The sequence below is a fragment of the Lepisosteus platostomus genome, chromosome 6 (assembly GCF_059453375.1).
Source record: "Lepisosteus platostomus isolate fLepPlt1 chromosome 6, fLepPlt1.hap1, whole genome shotgun sequence".
NCBI lineage: Eukaryota > Metazoa > Chordata > Actinopteri > Semionotiformes > Lepisosteidae > Lepisosteus > Lepisosteus platostomus.
Genome location: NC_142616.1, coordinates 9,099,220 through 9,122,276, shown reverse-complemented (window position 1 = coordinate 9,122,276; position 23,057 = coordinate 9,099,220). Strand labels below are relative to the sequence as shown.

Here is a 23,057-nt window from a genome sequence, read left to right as displayed (position 1 = left end):
AAAAGTGAACTGAAATACTGTATAGGCAAAAACGTGCATCTTAAATAGACGTGACTCTTGATAAGCGTGCCTGTCACTTGAGCATTTGTTCCGCTATTTATTGCGAAGAAAGTACAGTATCTTCCACTGAACAGCTCACAGTATTGCAGCAGTGCTGTACTGGAACCCCCTGCTGGTGAAACTTAGACTCCTGTCTCCAGGCTGTTCTGCCAGCATGAAACTGCTGAACTGGAGTTTAGGGCCATTCACTGCAGTATCAATCCTTATTTCTTACAGAATTTTACCACATTGAGTCACGACATAATCAGAATTGACAGCGGCTCTGTGCCATTATACTTCAAGCATACAACAATATCGCAATCTGTAGGAGTCGCTTTGGAAACACTCTCTTTACACAAGCAAACACGTAGAAACAGCTTCCCCAGTCTTCAGGAGCCTGTTTCCTGTAGACGCTGCAGTAGAGAGAGAGCTGCAGGAGACAGAATGATTCTGCCAGTATCTTTGCGATCTGACAGGTGTTTTTAACCATGATGGTCTATGAGCTCCAGACCTGCATTATACAGAGGGAGTCATTCCTGCTGCTTTTTTAAAAGAAATCGGTAACACACATGGCATATATCAGATACAACCCGTTCTTCAAAGGGAGTAAATTCTGCACATTCATCCCTGTGCCGCAATCAAAGACTGGGAGTCCTGCGCTGATCTCTTTACTGTGTTTAACTGTGCAGCTGTGATCCTCTGTCCTGCTCCCGGAGAGCCACAGGCCTGCAGGTTCTGTATTGAAACCAAACCCCTCGACGATTAAAGACTTGGAAACAAGTCTAAGGTATTGGAAACCAACAAATGACCCTTTAAGTGATTAGGAGATCATGGAATCATGAATGAATTCATGGAATGAAAACATAAAGACTTTGGGGTTTATGTTTATCAAGTGTTTTTCATTTTTATTCATGTTGTTAGGAAAAACCTTTTAAAGATCTGGCGATTTAATGATTTTGTGAAAGCATCACCACATAGAACTTTTGAAGCTGCTCTTCAGGATTGGATGGGTCATGATTCTGTTATTCGAAAATGTTATGAATGGAAATTGAGCTGCTGCCCAGGCCCAGCACTATATTGCTTGCATGAGGCTGAAAATTGCTGATCAGAATTCAGTCACAGTTACTGTTCGTCACACAGTAGCAGATCACTACAGTTGGCAGATCACATAGAGTAGAATCAATTATTTAAGATTGAATAGGTTATGATCCAATCATTTGTAGCTGATATGTACTGAAATAGGGTGCCGCTTAGGCCCAGCACAGCGATTGAACAAAACAGGCTTTCTCATATGTATTTATATATGAGTCCTAAGACTGCTGATCATGAATGAGTCACATTTACTGTATATCACTCTGAATCAGATCGCTATGGTCAGCAGATTACATAATATGGGATAGAATGAATTTTGGCCTAACTGAGGCGCACCAAGACTTGAGATGGAATTTATTATTCTGGTTCTGTTAATAAGCTGCTTTGACAGGATGCTGCTTTTTGATATCTTGATTAATTTTTAAAAGCATATAATCTTACTTTGGCAAAATACTTCAAAGACTTTGCAAGAGTGTAGCTTCTGCAGCAAACGTTTTTACGAATAAAGTGCAATTTCTCTGCTATAAATGGATCGAACTGAAATCAGGGGCTCCTATTGGTCATCTCCCTAACTGTGTGGCTCCACCTCTCTGCCTATAGAAGGTGCGTGTGTCTGTGATTGGTGGGCTCAGGTTCGAGGATGTGACATTGTAGCAGGAGTGATGTTGGGTGTTCGTCTATGTTAGAGCCCAGGGCGAGATCGGTACACACTGTCGATTTCACACGACGTCAAGGATGGAAAAAATCCTTCAGATTAAACTTCTTTTCCTATTGGACCTGATCATGTTTCACTTAGCAGGTGAGTTCTGGTTAATTTAATCCTTATTGTTATTTAATTGTCGTCGTGGTACTGGATCAGTGTGTGAAGACAGTGACGCCTCGGTTATTAAGGCTAACAGTGACAAATTAATATGATTAGAATTAATGGATCTTTTAGGTAATCCTTGTATGTTTCAAATATTTAACGGAAATTAAATTTATTATTTATAAATAAATAATGTCTAAATATTTTTAACTACTTTTGACAATTGAAGCATTTTCTTATTTAGGAGTACAACATGCTGTTATTCAATTTTGAAGGTACTACTGTACCAGAGGAAAAATATGTTTTGAGTGATTCTAATATTTAAAATTCTGCTTCACCTCTTATACTGTACTGCTGGTAATACTACTGGTAATAATCTTCAGTCAGTGTGACAAGGCTACTACTTTAGGAGAAAATTTTCCTTCTTAGAATGAAAGAATTTGAAGGCATCTTTATTCATGAAATAATTTCAAATATTTTTTAAGTATCTAGAGGAAAGAACACAAACTTGAAAATTTCACTTTTTTTGTTTAAATATTTTCTTCTGTGATAGAAAATTTGGAGATGCATAACAATTGACTTGAGTTCGTCCGATATCTGATATCTTGAGCATGAGACCTACCTTATACCCACTATACCCAACGATAAATCATGGTACTGTCAGGTCTTTTCTTTCTCCAGTGATGACCCTCAGCTGTGAAGTTTTTTTTTTTATTCTGGGATTCTATTATTTTATTTTTACTGTTACATATAGCAATGAACCAGCCTTTTCTTACAGGAAACAACATTATAGGTTTGGTTTCATAGACTAGGGACTCTCTTCAGCTCTTCATTTACTCCGATGTTTTAATATGCTTTTTCAGCAGAAGTAAACAGCAAAAATACGAAGGAGCTGTCTGTTAAAAACTTTAGATTATTTTTCCTTTTTTATAGCTTTTTTACTAGGCCATAGATTAAGCTGAATTTTATGTACAATGATATTATTAATGTATTCTTTAAAATATAGAAGAAGATACAGTATGTAATGGAATGATTATTGACATTTTGCCAATTCCCAATATAACCATCCAGTTGCTGAAGTGCCCATCTGCTGTAGGCTGATGCTGACATTGTCTTTTATGTTTCATTCAGTTCACCACCCAAATGAAATGGGATAGGATATATACAGTAGCAATATAGTGGAATTCGTAGTATTACTGTACATAATAGGGTAGTATACTATCCTGTGCGATTGTAGTGTTTCACAGCAAAGCTGAAAATGTGAGAAAAAAGCTTTGAATTGTCTTTGGAAAAAAAATATTTAGAATCTAGTGACAGGTGCTTTACATTTTTTGTCTTATTATTTTCAGGTAGCCTTTTTTTTTCAATTTAATGAATCTGCTTTTGTTTTGCTGTTTTCTGGGTAACAGATTTTGATTAATATAGTCTGAAGACAGAGTGCATAACAAAATACTTGATTTTTTCTATACAATATATATTTTCTTCATTAAAATGATAATTAAAGTTGCTCATTCTAAGCCTTTTAAATATACTGCTTGAAAGACGGGTTGAAACTTTAAATGTTCTCTGAATTTCATATTTACAGTATATACAATATGGACACCAATAAACTTTCTTCTACCACTGTACGTCTTCAAAAAATATTGGCACAGCTATGAAGTATTATGAAATGGCAACTAAAGTCTTGTTAAAGAAAGTGCAGCTGTTTGCTGATGTTGTTTTTTTTAAGGTTGAAACGGCAACTCTCGTGACTACAGTATGGTATTGGAGACAAATTTAAATTTACTGTTCACACAAACGTACACGAAACAAGGGTATTAAATGCAAAATCTCCACCCCACATGACGCCCGAGACAAAAAGAGAAGCAAAATTGCAAACATTGTTGTCCTCACATTCAGTACAGTAATTCAGTGCCTGCACTTCCCCAGACTGTGCTACTACCGAGCAAGTTCGCGTTCCATAATCACGTGATCACCTGAAAAATAACACGCTCGTCTCAGGAACGAAACCAGCTCGGAATCTACTTGCAATGGCACAAGTTCTGTATTTAATTTCTTCTTATACTGAGGACTTTAACATAGAATTCAAGAACAGTGACAATGGGTTTGTTGTTCTTTTGGAAACAGTGTTGTTTTATATTACAAGACTTAAATTAGCAGGTGTTCCTTTCAAAGCTTTTAGCTCCTGAGCTCTGTTGCTTTCACACCTAGAATAAAACAGTAATGTGGACAATCTGTAATCTACAACAAAACTATTATAAACAATTTGTTTTCTGTGTTTTGATTAACTTCAAAATTCAAACTGTACTGAACTGTTTAACAGCTTGCAACTACAAAAGCCTATAACAAGTATAGAAAAACATATACAGTATATATTAAAACCTAGATCTATTCAATACCAATATTATTTTCTTCATTGTAATATGTAAACATGTAAATGTTTAAGCACAAATACAGTATATCTTGTCTACTACGTGTCTCCAGTTCCATGAAATAACATAAAATGCAGCAGTACTGAAATTCCTTTCACTTTGTGATCAGATTTCTGACCTGTACACTTTTGCTCTTTTCAGGATGTGAGGATCTGAGGCTGGTGGATTTTGGAAATCGCTGTGATGGAAGAGTAGAGGTTTTTAGGAACGGACAGTGGGGAACATTTTGTGTTTTGTCCTGGTATAATGAAAATGGTAAAGTTGTGTGTGATCAGCTGAGCTGTGGGGATTATGAAAACGCTTATTATGCCCCAGGATCATCTCTGCCCATCGTTCTGAGTGGGGTTCAGTGCAGTGGGACAGAGTCAAGTCTGCTGGACTGTCAGTCAGATCCACAGGTTTCACAGTCCTGCACTCATGGCCAAGATGTCAGAATTATATGTTCAGGTAAGGATACTTCATTACTATCTTAGGGTATTGTTTTAACAAAAGTTTTCTGCTACATTTACTGTAAAAGCATCATAAATATCATTCAGTCTCTTCAGTTAAGATTTAACTAAAAAGATTCTGTTCCTTCAGTCTAACAGTATAGGATGTTTCTTTAAACCACTGTACCTGGTTGCTGTTCTCTGGACTGATCCCAGAACAGTGACATCTTTTTCGATAATGTGGTCATCCAAATTATGTTATAAATTTGTTCTGTGCCTGTCACTCCCTCTGTACCCAGAGGGCGCTCCTTCTCTGTCCTGTCCCTAGTTTCCTGCCTGCTGTCCTTCCGGTCCCTCTCTTTCCCTTGGGCTATATATTTCCGGGTCTTGCACTCTGCCCTGGCTCAGCATTGATGTTCGGATGTCCTGAGACCCGCCTAGCACCAGGTCGCCCCACGTCCGCTACCTGAGGGCATAGGTTTCTATACGGCATTCCTGACTCTTTGCACTACGAGCCCGGGCCTTTTTCCCGTCTCGCCGCTATGCATATGGGTCTTTTTCCGCTCTCCTGCTGCCCTCGGGTAGTCCCTTTGGACGTCCTTGACAGTGCCTCTATGATGTTTGCTAGTCCTCCTATTTTGATATAATGTGCAAACCTGGCTAGTTTACTGACTTAACCAGAATCTAGATCACTGATGTAAATTGGGAAGAACAATGGTCCTTGTTCAGATCCTTCTGGGTCTCTTCTAATTACATCACCTAGTCTGAGCACTCTGTCTTTCTAGTTATTAACCAATTTGCTGTCCGGGATCATGCATTTCCATGAAGGCTTACTGGCTGTATTTTTACTATTAATCTTTTATGATGGACTTTATCAAAAGCAAATCTTCTGAAAAAGGGATGAGTTCTCCCATGAAAGTGTTTGAACATTCTAATGTAGATTAAATACTGTATATTTAATATATAATTGAATTGACATTGGAATCAATCAATCAAAGTTTCTTTATTCTATTTTTTTTATCAGGCAGGAGGCAGGAGGTCAAGCACAGCCAAAAACTCTCACAGCCAGTGGTTTTAAATAGTGTATAGGTCTTCCCACATAAGGCCACTGTCTGTCACCATTTATTACTGAATCTGTGAAATGAATCAATTCAAAGGAAGGGATTCAGTCAGTGATCTAGTTTAGTCAAAACAATTTAAGCTCAATATTAGTAAAACCAAAGAAGTCATCTTTGTTTTCAGATGTGACGAGAATGAACTAAAACTTCATGTGATTGATGATCACATAGGGGAGAGGGTAAACACCATTAAGTTTCTTGGCACAACAACTCTTCCACCTAGAAATAAGGGAACAATGTACCAGATAGTGAAGAAAGCCCATGAGCGAATCAGGCAGCTCAGAACGTTTGCTGTGTATCAGGAAGCAATGTCCATTTTTACTGGGCAAGATCACGTTAACTTTTTCTTCGACGGTCTGGTTCAGCCACTCAGGAGAGGAAACAGCTGCAGAGAAACTGCTTCTGTCTGTCTCTTCCTTGTACACAACACATTTAAATTGGAAAACTCTGAAGAATATCAATGCCAACTCTCTACCAGCTTTTCCCTCTGTTTTCTCCAGAAGAAGAATAAGATGTATCAAATCCAGAACAGAGAGGTTTTGGAAGAACACCTACTCTATTTGCTCTCTTAACTTAACTCTGTTACACAAGTATTTATTGGTAAATATTGGTAAACCTGTGATTACAGGTTCTATCTTCACAGTAATATAGAATTATAGTGCATTTCATATATGATATGAGTTACTTATGATTTTCTTTCTCTTCTGTATCTTTGTTTTTCTAAAAAAAAGTTATTGAACCTGTTATTTTGAATCACAAAAATATCATAATAACCTAAAGAGTTGTTGTAGGAACAAATTAGCAGTGGCTAAGATCATGGAGAGCCCATCCTGACAGTTCTGCTCCCTGTTCCAGCCCCCTTATCAGTTCCCCTTAAAAGCCAGGCGCTGACGCTATTCCGGGCTCTGCACTGGTTCCCGTACCAGGCGAGTCCGGGACCTGGAAGCGCTTGGTCCCGTCAAGGTTTTAGTTTCTGTTCCCGTTCCCCTGCCAGTCCCGACCCTATTCTTGTTTTAATCGTCTGTCTTGGATGGATCGCCTGGCTTTGGACTTTTGTCCATTTTGGATACCCCCTTTTGGACTCAGCTCTGGATTGTTTGCCTCGGCCACACCTTCCCCGAACACCAGCGCACTATGGACACGCCCCTTGTTTTCATTCCTGACTCCTGCAGGCCTTTTTCCCTGTGTTTTCCTCACTTATCCCCGGATTGTGTTTTCTGCATAGGGTTCGGAAAGAACACTTTCATTACAAGTTCCTCTCCTTAATGTGGGATTCTGTGTACTCTGAGTGCTGTAGATTTAATCAGGCCTGCTGTGCCTACTTCTACTGTGATTTCCCTTTCTTAGAATCTGCAAAGTTCTTGTGATCAGTTTCATATTTCTGCAATCATAGTTTATAAATATAGCTTTGGATGATTACATGTATTCCAAATATACAACTATTCAGAGAAGTGAATTGTCTCTATGTTAGGGAAAACAGCCCGGCTCTCTGGAGGGTCGTACTATGGAAGATTAGAGGTGAATCGAAGAGGCAGCTGGAGGTCAGTGTGCTCTCAGTCTGTGGACTCCAGAGACGCGGACGTGGTCTGTAGAGAACTGGGCTGTGGAGTCTCCAGGGCTGTGCTGGGAGGAGCCTCTTCAGGACAGGGGACTGGGCCCGTCTGGGCAGATGAGATCCAGTGTCGGGGTGATGAGGAGAAACTGGCCCACTGTCCAGTCCTGAAGAGAGAGCAGCACAACTGTACATATGCGGATGATGTCACCATTGTGTGTTCTGGTAAGAATTGCTGTATTATTCTCTTGATATCTCCCTAATTTGTTCTGCAATTTAACTTGAATGTAAGTTTAAATATGAAAAAATGAGTTTTTAAGCTTTTAGATTATAATTATTATAACATCTTTTTAGGCCTAACACTCTCTGACCCAGCTCTGTTTTGCCACAATGTCTGAAACTCTCATTGCAAAGAAGATACGTTCAATTTTATTTTTTTTCTACAGTGTTTGTGACTCAAGAAATTGAGTTATACATTTGAATCAATATCTGACATTTGTACTGTGAATTGCCAGACTGTTGTACTGTTGTACAAAGCTCCAGTTTAAGGAGCTGCCAAACTCCAAATATTTAATTTTTGTCTTCAAAATTAATTTTGCTTTCCTTATTTTTTCCTTCAAGGCTGTCAGGGTGTGAGGCTGGTGGATCATGGAAGTGACTGTGATGGAAGAGTGGAGGTTTTTAAGAACGGACAGTGGGGGACAGTTTGTGCTTCTGAGTGGAGTCCTGCAGCTGGTAAAGTTGTGTGCGATCAGCTGAACTGTGGGGATTTTTTAAATTCTTATCACTCTCCTGGTCAGTCTGGACCCATCATGCTGAGTGGGGTTCAGTGCAACGGAACAGAGTCCAGTCTACTAGACTGTGAGTCAGATCCACAGGTTTCACAGTCCTGCACTCATGACCAAGACATTCGAGTGGAGTGTTCAGGTAGGAATATTTGATATATTTATTGTAATATGATCTTATAAAAAAGCAACTCTTTATATTCACTTGCTGTTCCAAAAAATAAATTAACAATATTGTTTCTTCGCCAGTATATTATGAACATATTCCCATAAAATACACCCCTGTCTTTGTCATTAACATGATATGTTAAGGTATTTATGATTAAAAAGTAAACAGTATTAATGCTCTATCTCCATCAGGATCCATTATAGATAAAGTATATAGCTAGACAAGTGAATAGCTTTTCAGTATCAGTTTGTGTCTTGTGATACATCAAAGAAAAAACCTTCAAGGCTTTGTTGGAAAATCTGTTTAAATCTTAAAGATTTTTCTAAATCAATTGCTACATTAATGTTTACGTATTTTTGTATTATTGTAGTCACATTTGGAGCAGTAAAAGTAAGTATAGCACCAGCAGCAGCTATGGTAGTAACAATAACAACTGTCCAGGAATGTAAAACTAATGTTTTTGAAAAACTAGAACAGATAAAAAAGCAAAAAATAAAAATGAAGCAGAAATAAACTGCAACAATTCTTCAAAACCTGTAGAAAAAATAATTGTTTCATTGTCCACATTACCCTTGTTTCTATTACGCATTTCCTTTGCCAGTGTAATGGGACAGCCATGACTTAATGTTACTGGGCTGCGCAAAAACTGTTACTGTGTCACAATTTCCACTAAAACTGCAGCTTGACTGAATGTGTGTATTCAAGAGAAATCACAGGAGGCTGAGTGAAGACCTTGTACATACAAACACCACTAGATGACACCAGCTGATAAGGCTGATGCCTTACTAATATTGCGCATGCAAAACATTTGCCACTCTCATTAACTGATGGCATGGCTGCCAGGAATAACTGTGACACTGCAGGCGCTGGTCACTAAGGCATCTGTAACACACCATGCACTACACTACAGCTACACTCAGCATTCAAACACTGCTGTCAGACACCTGACCACCATGATGAGACAAAGCCAAAATGCAGAAAAACAAACCAATTTTATTCTCAATTAACAAAACTTCTCACATGAAACTGTAATCTGGAGTTTTGGTTCTAAGATGTTTCTTTGCAGTATTTCCCACATAGTCAAAGTCTGAGTGTTTTTTGAATAGAGTGTATTCAGTTTACATCTACAGTACATTATTATTACAGTACCACCACTAATGGAGTTCATAACAAAAGTTCGGGAGGGACGACAACAGCCAAGCTAAATTGGACTCACCTGTCAGTAATTAGCAATCACTCCTGACATCCTTCCTCTCCCAAATTCTATAAATATCTACATGATACCCATCTCTCCCTCACGTACATCTTTTGCATCCCACCTCCACCCCATCTCCACCTCTGCAGCTACCCCTTGGTCACCCTCTGGGGGGGTCCTGGCCAGGAGGTCAGCCTCTCAGCCAAGAGGGTTAAGCCAAATAGTTACTCCATAATACTTTCATCACGCTTTAATCTTGGGTGTTGTCGTTCCTCGTGAATTCTTATTCCTCTTATTATTATTATTCTTGTTTTCATTCTCATTCTCATTTAATAAGTGCACTCTCTTCTAATAGGGCACAGTACACGGCTCATAGGGAACAGAAGCCAGGGCAGATTAGAGGTGAATCGAGGAGGCAGCTGGAGGTCAGTGTGCTCTCAGTCTGTGGACTCCAGAGACGCGGACGTGGTCTGTAGAGAACTGGGCTGTGGAGTCTCCAGGGCTGTGCTGGGAGGAGCCTCTTCAGGACAGGGGACTGGGCCCGTCTGGGCAGATGAGATCCAGTGTCGGGGTGATGAGGAGAAACTGGCCCACTGTCCAGTCCTGAAGAGAGAGCAGCACAACTGTACACATGCGGATGACGTCTCCATCATCTGTTCTGGTGAGTATTGTTCTGTTATTATCCATTAGTGTCATTAGTTTTAAAAAATCACATGATCTGGGGGTGTCCTGGGAGTAGATGAAATCCCATTTATTGTATTTTATTACATTATTTAGAGATTTGAAATTTCCTTTCATTAAGGCCTTGGCATTTAAAAACTTGAACACAATTTTCTTGAACTGTGAACTCTGTGAGCCACTTCTGTTTATGATGTTCTTTTGTAAAGCCATCTACATCCCTCTGAACGTTTAAATTATTGAAGGTTTTCTTAGATATTAAGCACACCTTCTAAAAAGAATTTTTAAAAGAAAATTAATCTTAACTAATTTTAACAGAATTAAATTTGAATTCTGATAAACAGATTAATTTTTAAATAAGTCCACATAAGACTTCAGGAGCTTGTCACTGATAAACTGCTGCCTTTCTTACCTGTGGTTTTTCATCTTTGCAGTGCATGAAAAAAGTTTTAATTGGAAAAAATACTGCATACCTACAAGGTCATTTGTTTTGGATTTTTTTTTCGGCTTTTACTGTATGTATTTACATACTCAAACCTGATTCGAGTAATGTTTATGAATGCTACAAATGTAAAAGAAATTGGATTCAACTTCAATTCCCCCACTCTATTTAGCAGATACAGGACTAAACAATTTGGCCAAGCAAGTGTTGAAATGCTCAGTTTCGGCAGTCTGCTTCTGACATTGTCTGTCAGTATTTTTAATTCAGTCTAGTGCCTGGGCAGTGCTCTATATCCCCAAAGACCCAGGACAAGGGGAGAAGATCACTCTGTTGTCTAACTCACAGGGAAGTTATAGATGATCGACAGGGGTTAGGATACCCAAGCTGTGTAAACCCATTAGCAGCTGAGCTGCTGCTTTATATGTGACACACATCCAAACTGATTATAGACTCTCACAGTGCAGTCAAGGGTGTGATATAAAATAGAATTTTCCGTGGAAAAACATGGATTTAGAATCTATAGGAACTTATACAACAGCTTAATTGTTTTTTTTATTTTACAAATGTCTTTGTCTAATTTGAATACCTAATTTGTTTGCTATTCATTCCCTATATTTTCGGGATACACACAAGTTATTTAATTGAGTCCAGGAACATTTGTTTTATATCACAACATAAATGTGTATATTAAATGTTATGAGAAATATCAGTAATTACACGTCTCATATTTATTTTTATGATTTTTTTTCTTTTTGCAATGAATTAAGAACAGTAACGGTGCTGAGAAAATAATGGAGAATAATAATGTAATGGCAGCAGAATATGGCTGGGAGAGTGAATGGTTGAGAGAAGAGCAATATGAGTGTCAACAAGAGCAGCAATTCCATAGGTGGAAAATTCCACGGAGTGGTTTTCCCAGGAGCAGTACTGCCGCATGACAGTAGAGACCAGACCAGGGCCAAGGAATCAGACAGGAGAGCGAGGGTTTGATTCCCTCTGACTGAGAACACCTTTAGAAAACAGGTTTACCAGGTTCCACCAAATCAATTATAACAATCCAGCACTTCTTCACCTGTACAGTATATTTCTTCTGTTTCCTTCAGTAACTCTTGTGTTTCCCTTCTCAGGATGTGAGGATCTGAGGCTGGTTGGATTTGGAAATCGCTGTGATGGAAGGGTGGAGATTTTTAAGAATGGACAGTGGGGGACATATTGTGACTCAGACTGGTATTACAAAAATGGTGAAGTTGTGTGTGATCAGCTGAACTGTGGAACTGTTATCGGTGCTTATTATTCCCCTGGTAAGTCAAAGCCCATCTCTCTGCATGGAGTTCGCTGCAGTGGAACAGAGTCATCTCTGCTAGACTGTCCATCAGATTCAAAGTCTTGCACTCATGACAAAGACATTAGAGTGAAATGTTCAGGTAAGAATAATTAATGGACTCTTTTCCATGAAGATAAGAATAGGATATGTTTATTTTGAATTTAACTATGTGGACATCAGTGTACATGCTTGTAACTGTAGCAGAGAGAATACCTACTACAGAATATACAAGATTCTACACACTGTAGCTTCTTCCAAACATCCTTCAATCTACCTCCATTCCCACAAGTGCTCACACTTTAAATCCTGTGATCCAGTCATTCAATTAACCCAAGACCAGTGACATCAGACAAGATGATGCACAGAGCCTTGGTGGTGGAGACTCTGTGATGTGGATGCTGAGGTGATTCAAACAGAGATCACATTGTACAGGCCAGTGAGACACAAACAATTACACACAACACTGATACATTAGTTACAAGTGTGAACTTCATATAACTGAGGGTCTGTGGGTGTCAGGAAAGACAATGTATACTGATGTGTCCTTTTTCCTTCCTTCACACATTTGGTTTGTTTCAACCTTAACATTTTGGAATCAGGTGAGATTTGTGTTTGTGTAGGCCTGTATGTACAGTATGTGTTGTGTTTGTCCATAAGAATAACTAATAATTGCTTACACTTATATAGCACGTTTCTGGACACTCCACTCAAAGTGCTTTACAGGTAATGGGAACTCTCCTCTATCAATGTGCAGCATCAACCTGGATGATGCAACAGCAGCCATAGTGCACCAGAATGATCACCAAAGATTAGCTATCAGTGGGGAGGAGAACAGATGGGATTATTAGGAGGCCATGATTGGTAAGAGCCAATGGGAAATTTGGCCAGGACACTGGGGTTATACCACTACTCTTTCCAGAAAAGCCCTGGGATATTTAATGACCACAGAATCAGGACCTCAATTTTCCATCTCATCCAAAGGACAGCACCTTTTTACAGTATAGTGTCCCCGTCACTATACTGGGGCATTAGGACCCACATGGACCGCAGGGTGAGCACCCCCTGCTGGCCCCACTAACACCTCTTCCAGCAGCAACCTTAGTTTTCCCCAGGAGGTCTCCCATCCAGGTACTTACACCTGCTGAGCATCAGTGTGTTACCAGTTATGTGTTGCAGGGTGATATGGCTGCTGGCCATAATAGGTGCTACTAACTTAAAAAGTATAAAATCTAAAACACACTGTGACCTGTTATTATCAGTGACCTTAAATCTGTTATATTTTTATGAATCCTTCACCGATGTATTTATTATTGATACAATTGCCCAACTGTGTATAAATAAGGACTAATGATAAATCAATGATATTGTAAAAGTAATAGTAGTTAGAATTACAAAATAGAGCTGACATTTATTTTCTAGTATAATTAAAATGACGCTGTAAACTATTAAGAAGGAATTACAAGGAGTGCAATCAAAGCATGAAACCTGTTATACAACCAAGCAAATGTACCCGACATCTCAGAAGGGATTGGTGTTGGAGACTCTTGTAGAACAGCCTCTAAAAACTCAAATTTAAAAAATTTCAGGGAAAAAGCGAATTATGAAGAGTGTATTATTTTTATCATTCCCATTTTGTTTGTAGTAATTGTTTAATCCAGGATAGAAATTACAATTTGTTTTGTGTTAACATTCAGGAAAGTCATTTAACTTTTTGGTTAAGAAGGTCTCCATTTCATTTTTCTTGACTATTAATATGCTTTAAAGTTCAATAAAATGAGCTGTCTTTATGTTAGGAGACACAGCCCGGCTCTCTGGAGGGATGTGCTATGGAAGATTAGAGGTGAATCACAGGGGCACCTGGGGGTCAGTGTGCTCTCAGTCTGTGGACTCCAGAGACGCAGACGTGGTCTGTAGAGAACTGGGCTGTGGAGTCTCCAGGGCTGTGCTGGGAGGAGCCTCTTCAGGACAGGGGACTGGGCCCGTCTGGGCAGATGAGATCCAGTGTCGGGGTGATGAGGAGAAACTGGCCCACTGTCCAGTCCTGAAGAGAGAGCAGCACAACTGTACACATGCGGATGACGTCTCCATTGTCTGTTATGGTAAGAAACTTACAGTTTCTTCCTCACAAAAATTGAAATAAATTGCAATCTTAAACGTTATAGAGAAATCTTTAAGGTTAGAGAAGTAAAGGTTTCAAATTGTTATCATGTTTATTTACATGATCTTCATATTTAAATGACCTTGTTACCATTGCAAATTTCAAGAAAGAACCCATGTGAATAAAAAAGTCCATATTTGCTCATTCTTAGTTTATGGTAATAATATGACTGAAATATTGATTACATGAGTATTAATTCCTGAAAATTAAAAATAACCTAATTATTATATTATGTAAATGTTTCTCATGAATACAAAGACCTATAAAATATGTTAGTTATTCCAACATTATCTTATGGTGGTAACTCTTCTGCTCTCCGTGACACCACTCACTGTCCTTTCCTATCTGCCATGTCCTGTGTCCCGTGTCCCATGTCCTGTGTCCAGGCTACACTGACTTCAGGCTGGCCAGCGGTCCTGACCGGTGCTCTGGCAGAGTGGAGATGAAGTTGGGGGCTCAGTGGGGGACAGTCTGCGATCAGGGCTGGGACCTCTGGGACGCCACAGTCCTCTGTCAGCAGCTGAACTGCGGCTATGCTGAAGCAGTCCTGGGCCCGGCCAGATTCGGACAGGGCAATGGCTCCACGTGGACCGATGTGTTCGACTGTGAGGGCACCGAGACTGAGCTAAGACACTGTCCCATCTCTCCATGGGCTCACAGCTCCTGCAGTCACAGCAGAGATGTGGGAGTCGTCTGCTCTGGTGAGTCCTGCTCTGTACTGGACTATAAAAAGTCTCAGGGAAGACCTTCCACATTGAGGTACTGTAAGAGCTACTCATTAGATCAAGTGTTTTTACTAATAAAAAAGGGCATTATTTAATTTATTCAAATGACTATTATTAGGATTATATTATTGGTATTATATTGTGGCATTTTGGATAGTTAAACTATATAACACATACGTGATAAACTATCACAAACAGGCTTTTGTATATCTGTGCTCATTTTATATTCAGTTGTTACAGCTATTTGTGAATCTGTGCATTGTTTTCTAAAATTAGGATTTTTAGATTACTAACGCATATGTTATAGATGTATTTGCAAAAATAAGGTTATGACATAATACGCAGTTACTGAAATACGAGTGTTTGTGTAAACATTGTAAATGCTGCGATTCTGGTGAAGTGATGAAACCTCCCACAGTATTTAGATACGGCTCTTTTTCACTGTTAAACTCCTGTCTGTCTCCTGTGTTGCCTGACTCTGCCAGGAGCGGCGGGAGGGGTCAGGCTGGTGGGAGGAGCCGGGCGCTGTGACGGGCGGGTGGAAGTCTTCTCCAGCGGCAAGTGGGGGCGACTGCTGGACTCGTCCTGGACAGACTCTGCCGCCTCGGTGCTCTGCAGACAGCTGGGCTGCGGTTCGGCTCTAGAGACCTCCAGCTCCTCTCGCTACGGGCCGGGCCGCAGTGACGTGTGCTTCTCGGGCGTCTCGTGCTCCGGGAACGAGACTCACCTGGGGAACTGCAGCCGCCCACAGCCGGTCAGCTGTAGCTCCGGGAGTGACGTGGGAGTGCTCTGTGAGAGTGAGTCCGTCTGCAGGACAACACTTCTGTCCGAAACACACACTGGAGCGAGAAATTATTTTCATGAAAGAAAAAAAAAACTAAATCTGTCTTCATTCTTGGTGAATTCAAAGAAAACAAAAACAAAATTCTCTTCACTCATATAGGCAGAATTTGCAAATATGTTTATTTTTCACAGGGCATTATAATTTACCTCCTTTTGTGTTGCTTGTGTTCCAGCTACTTTACTGCCAAACTTAAAGATGAATTTAGCATTAGTTTACCAACACTTTGTACTGTTGTTGATTGTTATATAAAAATACTTGTTCTTGTTTAGAAGTGAAAGACGTCTCCCACTGTTCTTTCCCAAGAGAGATCCTGTCGTTTCCTCTCTGTGTCTCTATGAAAGAGTTCAAACACACAAGAGTGAGCAGAGTTCCTGCTGTTTTCCTCTCCCACAGAACACGGGCTCCTCCGGCTGTCCGGGGCGGAGAGCCCCTGTGCTGGGCGGCTGGAGGTGTATCACCGGGGCTCCTGGGGGACGGTGTGCGATGACTCCTGGGACCTGGCGGACTCTCAGGTGGTGTGCAGGCAGCTCCAGTGTGGGACGGCCGTCCGCGCCCCAGCGCCAGTGTCCTTCAGCCAGGGCGCCGGACCCATCTGGCTGGACGAGGTGGGCTGTCTGGGAAACGAGTCGTCTCTGTGGGAGTGTCCCTCCAGACCCTGGGGTCAGCACGACTGCGGACACAAGGAGGACGTGACCATAGTGTGCTCAGGTGTGACAGCCACATTCCTCATCAGCAAAGAAAAACATTTCGTCAATATTAGTCACTTGTGAAGGAAGGACACTCAGTGATCACGAGGGCCACTATGGCACAGAATGTGGAAACAGAATCCTTGTATTGAATTTGTAAGAAATTTAATTTCAGTCAAAGTTGTAAGTTGTTCAACTCAAATATAGTAAACCAACTACAAAACTGTCAATTGAATCACCATTTCTGTTTGAATGAAGCTGTCACAGGCTGGTAAAAAACACTAACAGCCCTGGAGAGGCTAACTATTGTGTGGCAGCTCACATTAATGATTTAACATGAAAATGAGACAAATGAAGGAAAAAAAAGTCTTCAGCCATCAGTCCTACTGTTTCACTAAGCAGGTTCTCTGTCTCACATCATAGTGAGAAGATCATTTCACTGTTCCGTTTTTTAGAATGTCAAAATGTAAAGTTTCAGCAACATAAACACCAACATGTGATAAGAAGCAGAAGAAACAGTAATGATGAAGCTTTACTGCCTGTTCACTATGGCTTGTTCAGTGTAACAGGTTTTTATCACCAGCTACTGCAGCACCTCTTTGTCAGCTGTGATGCCTGCTGTCTGTCCCTCTCCCCTGGGCAGCACTGTGGCACAGTGGGTAGGATTTTGGACTTGTCACTGGAAAGCTGTGGCTCCAAATCCTGGGTGACTCCTGAGCAACATACTGCTCTGGTATTGCTGTATTAAAATACCCAGCTGTATAAATAGGAGCAAATGTTTGTCAACAGAAAGATTGCAGTGTAGTTAACTATCAATCTAATTAACCATCTCTCTCCCCAGAGTTCAAGCAGCTGAGGCTGGTGAGTGAGCAGTTTGAGTGCGCTGGGAGAGCTGAGGTCTTCTACAACGGCACCTGGGGGAGCGTCTGTGATAATGGCATGGAGGCTCTCGCAGCTTCACTGATATGTCACCAGCTGAACTGTGGGGATTTCAGTGAATTTTATACCCCTGACGATGGGTCAGGTCTCAAATGGCTTGATGATGTTCAGTGTAAAAAGCATGACGTGTCTCTGTGGCAGTGCTCCCATTCCCCTTGGGGAGAGAACAACTGTGATGACAGAGACGTAGCAGGTTTAATTTGCACAGGTAGAGTGTTTTACAGATAAAACTTTTCTTTTACTGCTTCCATGATTTTCGAAGCATTATGCACCTTTCCACAGTGACTGAAATTGCTTTTAAATTCCACTCCAATTTCCTTCCCCTTGTGTAATGCTTTGTACCTTAAGGATCTCTAATTCAATTCTTTACAGGTAAAAGAGCTAAACCAGCCTCCACCACCCCAAGGCCTTGTACTGAAGACCCAGATCAGCACCACTGTCCAGGTAACATCATGGTGATGGGAGACTTCTGTTTACCTGCTCTTCAGTGTGCTGGATGTTAGTCTTGTGTCATGTGAAGTAGGAGCCACAGCTTTTTCCTTATGGATGGGACCTGAGGGGGCCCCTGACATAGAATTTTGCTTTACAGTTGAGGAGTCTCCTTAGAGGTTTCGATTATCAGAGGGAATGGAGTGCGTGTTCTCCACTCTAAGTTTTCCTTGATTATTGCCTTCCTGGGTGCAAATTAATTGACCACATTTTACCAGAGTGCTTTGAATGATTGCCCAGACCCGACTCTCTGTTCCCCTTCTCCCTGCAGAGACAGAGAGGCTGCGGCTCGTGGGAGGGGTCAGTAACTGCTCTGGCCGGGTGGAGGTGCTGTACGGGGGCTCCTGGGGGACGGTGTGCGATGACTCCTGGGACCTGCGGGACGCCCAGGTGGTGTGCAGGCAGCTGGGCTGTGGGGAGGCAGTGAGCGCTGGGACAGAGGCCTCCTGGGGGGAGGGGAACGGGACGGTGTGGCTGGACGAGGTGACCTGCAGGGGCAGCGAACTCCACCTGTGGGACTGTGAGCACGCCGCACTGGGGCAGAGCGACTGCCGCCACAAAGAGGATGCAGGAGTGTCCTGTGCCAGTGAGTCTGATTGCACACCGAGTGCTGTAACTAGGATACATCAGGATTGGAGAAACTAGAGGCTCTTTCCTGATCACATCCAGTAGTAAGACAAACAATTCCAACAGTTTTTTTTCACTGCAGCTACACTTAAGTATTAGGAATCTAAAAAGTGGTTTTATTCTGCATGTAAATCTTGTTCATTCCTTCAGGACTTGGTATTGCTTTCATTTTCAGAGCCAAGCTTTACCCTAGATCATGTCCTGCTACACCTGCACAGCTCAAGATGTCTTCTATCCCATCTGTACCTCCCTGTACTGCACAAACCACCCCCACTCATGACACCTGATCATGTTGTGTCTAACAACAGCTGGAACAATATTCTGTTCACTTCTAGTCTTCAGGCCAGCACCAGCTTTATATATTATAGTTCAGAGGTTCCCAGTCCTGATCCAGGGACCCACTCTTGACTTAATGCATCCAACAAGTCACCTGGTTGGAAATTTTGCCAGTATTATTTCCTGCTGAAAGCTTGAAGATTTTAAGTGAAGAAACACAGTAGTTAAAAGGAAGGCAGATCTGCTTTGGGTTAAGGATGTCAAAAGAATTACAGAACCATGATCAGATCTATTAGGACTTCAGTGATTGAATTAAGCAGGTGTGGGGATCCCCAGGACCAGGAGTAGGAGCCCCTGCTTTAGTTAACACATAGAAAAGAGATGAGTCAAAACCTCTGCACAAAATGGATTTGACTTTATAAAATTTGAATAAGAACTATTATATTTGCTACAGTAGTAACTAGATTTTTTCATTGGTTTTAATTTGCAACACATTTTGTGCTCAAAATCATCAGTATTATCTGTCTAATCTCTTTTTTGCTTCTGTCGCACCCAGAGCCAGAGAGGATAAAACTGTCCGGGGGTCCCAGCGCCTGCTCTGGCCGGGTGGAGGTGCTGTACGGGGGCTCCTGGGGGACGGTGTGCGATGACTCCTGGGACCTGCGGGACGCCCAGGTGGTGTGCAGGCAGCTGGGCTGTGGGGAGGCAGTGAGCGCTGGGACAGAGGCCTCCTGGGGGGAGGGGAACGGGACGGTGTGGCTGGACGAGGTGACCTGCAGGGGCAGCGAACTCCACCTGTGGGACTGTGAGCACGCCGCACTGGGGCAGAGCGACTGCCAGCACAAGAGGAGAGCAGGGGTTCGCTGTGCTGGTGAGTGCAGAGAGAGCTAGTGGCATCTTGAATAGATGATTTTCAAACATTTCTGAGCCCTGTTTTCTACAGTTAACAAGTACAATATATCAGGGACCTTAACTTCCAATCATATCTGAACCTCATCATTATAAAAACATCTCGCAGTTCAGTGGGGTCTGAACCTTCACATATTTTGCTTCATATGGTTTCAAGCTTGACTCAGTGATTCTTTGTGTGACTGACAAAGTCAGTTAGGGTGAGTATTATGAACCCTGTGCAGGTCTGTGGTGGAGTCCGGGCCAAACGAGTCTGAGAAGGGAGAGGCAGGAGGGAAGTCTATAGGTCCAGGCGTAGTCGAGTCCAGAGAGAGAGCTAGGCTAATAATCCAAGAAGGCAAGACGAAAGAATGATCGAAGCTGGAAAGGGGTCTGAGAGGCGAGGTCCGAAAGCGCAAGATGTCAAAGGTTGTCAGTAACAAGAGCTCAGGAAGCAGGAAGATTCCTAATACCGAGCAGTGAACAAGGTGAGCAGAGGGTTTAAGTAGTCAGGGAAGGGGTGTGGTGTGGTAATTGGGTAATGGGAGTTAATTAAGGCCAGCTGCGCTTGGAACAACATCTCCTTTGCATCAGATCATCCCCACCACAGACAACTTGGAAAATGCTCAGAAAAAAGAATATCAGTCTGTTTCCTCCTCTGTCTCAGATCCCCCAAAGCCCAGACCAGCCCCTCAGGCTCCAGGAGGCCAGTCCTCTCTGTGGACAGTCTGCATCGTCCTGGGAGCTCTGCTGTTCGTGGCTGCTGCCCTGGCCTGTGGGCAGAGACAGAGGAACAGAGCCCTTCAGAAAGGTGAGCTTGGTCTCCCCACTGTCTCTACCAGTCAGACTCTGTATTGTGTTCGACAGCACAGCAGTGCTGATCAGGAGCAGGTCAGTGGTGTCTGATCTCACCTCCACAGTACTGGTCTGGCTCTGATCTGACTATGAAGTGAAGAAATGGGGAATGGTGCCTCATTTACAAAGATATACTGGGGAATCACAGTTATTTTAAGCTGAAATAGGTTCTGTACATTGACACAGTTCAAAAAACTGTTTTTTTAAACTTTCTGACTGAGTGTATGATTTTTTTCTGGTTAGTGAGAATGAGAAATTGTTCTCTACATTCTGACAATAACCATTGTGTCTGTGGGATATCTGATATAAACAGGCTTCTTTTTCATCTCCAATCAGCGATTGCTCAAAGGGAAATGACCTCCTTGCCCTACCAGGACGCTCTGTATGAAGAAATTAACTACAAGCTGTACCAGCAGGGAACATACAGCCTGCACAGAAAAGGTTTGCTGCCTGTCTGCTTCACTACTGTCTTCTTCCCCAAGCTGGTGTCAGTTGTGCAAACATTATTCCTATTAGAGCAGTAGTGAGGGTCTAGTGAGGAGAGGAGTCTCTCAGCAGCTGGAGTGACTGTCCTGTCTGATCTCTGTGCTGTAGGGAGTGATCTCTCTGGAGGGCTGGACTATGATGATGTGGCAGATGAGGACAGTAAAACTCCAGGTAAGACAGGCTGGGGTCTGAAGTGGTTGTGATTGTGAGAATGAATAAAGGATTGTGAGATGAAAATTCAAGGGCACCACAGCTGAGTAGTGGTTATTTCAAAGCTTCAAGCCTTGGGAGCTATTGCATAGCTATATATCAAACAATAGTGGTTAATTGTCACAGCTGCGTATGAAACTCTATAAATTAATATGTATATAGTGCAGGCTTTGTTCTCTGCTTGCGGATATAATTGACTGAGTCTCTTTTCTCCAGGGAGTCTGTCTGGGGATGATCTGGACTATGATGATGTGAAGGAGGGTGGAGAGACCTCAGTTCCAGGTACAGTCACAGCTCTTTGTGAATGTTTGCAGAGCTGATACTTAGGCTGTTTGTCCTCTATAGGACTATAAATACATAAAACTATTATATATATAGTATAATATATAATAATACTATATACTATAATATATAATAATTATACTAATTATATACAGTAGTATAATTATGATAGCTTCTCAGTAACCCTCTTTTCTACAGATCAGTGATATCATTATGGTTTGTTTCTCAGTACCTTTCTTGGTGACTCTCTTCTCTCCAGGGGGTGTGACTGAGGGTGATCTGGACTATGATGATGTCCAAGAGGACAACGAGACCTCAATACCAGGTAGAACCACAGCTGTTTCCTAGGATTTGCAGAACTGATAGTGAGAATCACTCTACTTTAGCCAGAATTGTGTAATTTGAGCTGAAAATTGATTCAGCCTTATACTGCAGTTGTGAACCTGTGTGTTTCTGTCTCTTGCAGAGAAAGTCCTGTCTGGAAGAGTCTCCCCAGAACCTTCACTCCTGGGTGACAATGAATACGATGAGCCCTATGAGCAGAGCAAGTGACCCCCTGAGCCACAGCAACTCTCCAGACACAGCAGACCTGCAGCATCGTGTTTCATTCAGCTTCCATTCCCTTTAAACAGGCAGTTCATAACCTCCAGTTTTGTGTATTACAATTTTAGGCATTTTATATTCGGCTCTGCACTTGTTAAACTGTTCGTTTTACCATGCTGTGAATCACGAGAGCCCCCAGTGAGGTGTGGTTAAAGAGACGGGGCTGTTCAGCCCCACAGGGCTGTTCACTTCAGTTCCACAGTCAGGAGAGACAAGGCTGAGGCTGAGTCGACACTGTCTGCTGGGTTCAGATTCTGGAACTGGAACTTCTACTACAGCAGGAATAACAGAAAGTTATCATTCTCTGTGGTGAAGGACTTTTAATCTACTCTTTCGTTTCTGCCTCTCATTTCAAGTATTTTCTGTTGCATTGAATAAATTCACTCTTTATATGCCATTTAGTAACGTATAACTTTCCAGGTTTAAAACTGATCTGAGCTCTTGTCCAAGGAACTAGTGCAGTTAGATTGACTACAGGCAGCAGGGTGGAGGAGTAGTTATGGGTCAGTGGCTCAGTCCTCCTGTGAAGGTTGTGGGTTCAAATCCTTGTCTGGGCTCAGATGTTGTGTTCTGGAGTACTGTTGAGGGGGATGGGATATTTTGCTTTGTTTTCACTTTTTGATTGCTGTTTTTGATTTAATAAAAAATAATACAAATATTTTAACAAGAATTCTGGACGTTATTCTATCAGAAAAAACAAGTTGTGTTAGATTATTGATTTGATCACTGACAGGTATTCTGTCAGTTTCAGCCCCCAGTTGTACCATTTTCTATTTGGGTATTGTAGTGCCCACATATTTTTTACTGTAGCTTCACAAACGCTGGGGGCAAACCCACAGTTTTTATCAGATTGATTTCTGTAGTGTAGTTTCACCTTTTTTATATTTTCAAAACTACAAGCTGTGTCACAGATATGGGGATTTCACAAAT

At 41.6% G+C, this 23,057-nt stretch overlaps 1 protein-coding gene across 2 annotated transcripts; it reads left to right on the top strand.

Annotated features, from left to right (window-relative positions):
* Positions 1–1,834: 1,834 nt before the first annotated feature.
* LOC148660056 (scavenger receptor cysteine-rich type 1 protein M130-like) lies at positions 1,835–22,797 on the top strand. 2 transcript variants are annotated; one of them, XM_088637572.1, is made up of 20 exons: positions 1,835–1,930; positions 4,510–4,815; positions 7,386–7,691; positions 8,088–8,393; positions 9,971–10,276; positions 11,863–12,159; positions 13,853–14,158; positions 14,604–14,918; positions 15,428–15,739; positions 16,180–16,494; positions 17,314–17,619; positions 17,784–17,855; positions 18,172–18,486; positions 19,360–19,674; positions 20,359–20,502; positions 20,883–20,987; positions 21,141–21,203; positions 21,459–21,524; positions 21,784–21,849; positions 21,991–22,797. In XM_088637572.1, the coding sequence occupies exons 1-20, from the start codon at positions 1,867–1,869 to the stop codon at positions 22,074–22,076; spliced, it is 4,371 nt and encodes a 1,456-aa protein (XP_088493698.1). In that variant the 5' UTR covers positions 1,835–1,866; the 3' UTR covers positions 22,077–22,797. The 2 variants fall into 2 exon arrangements, with proteins under 2 accessions (XP_088493698.1, XP_088493699.1); XM_088637573.1 differs by lacking the exons at positions 11,863–12,159; positions 13,853–14,158.
* The last annotated feature ends 260 nt before the right edge of the window (positions 22,798–23,057 follow it).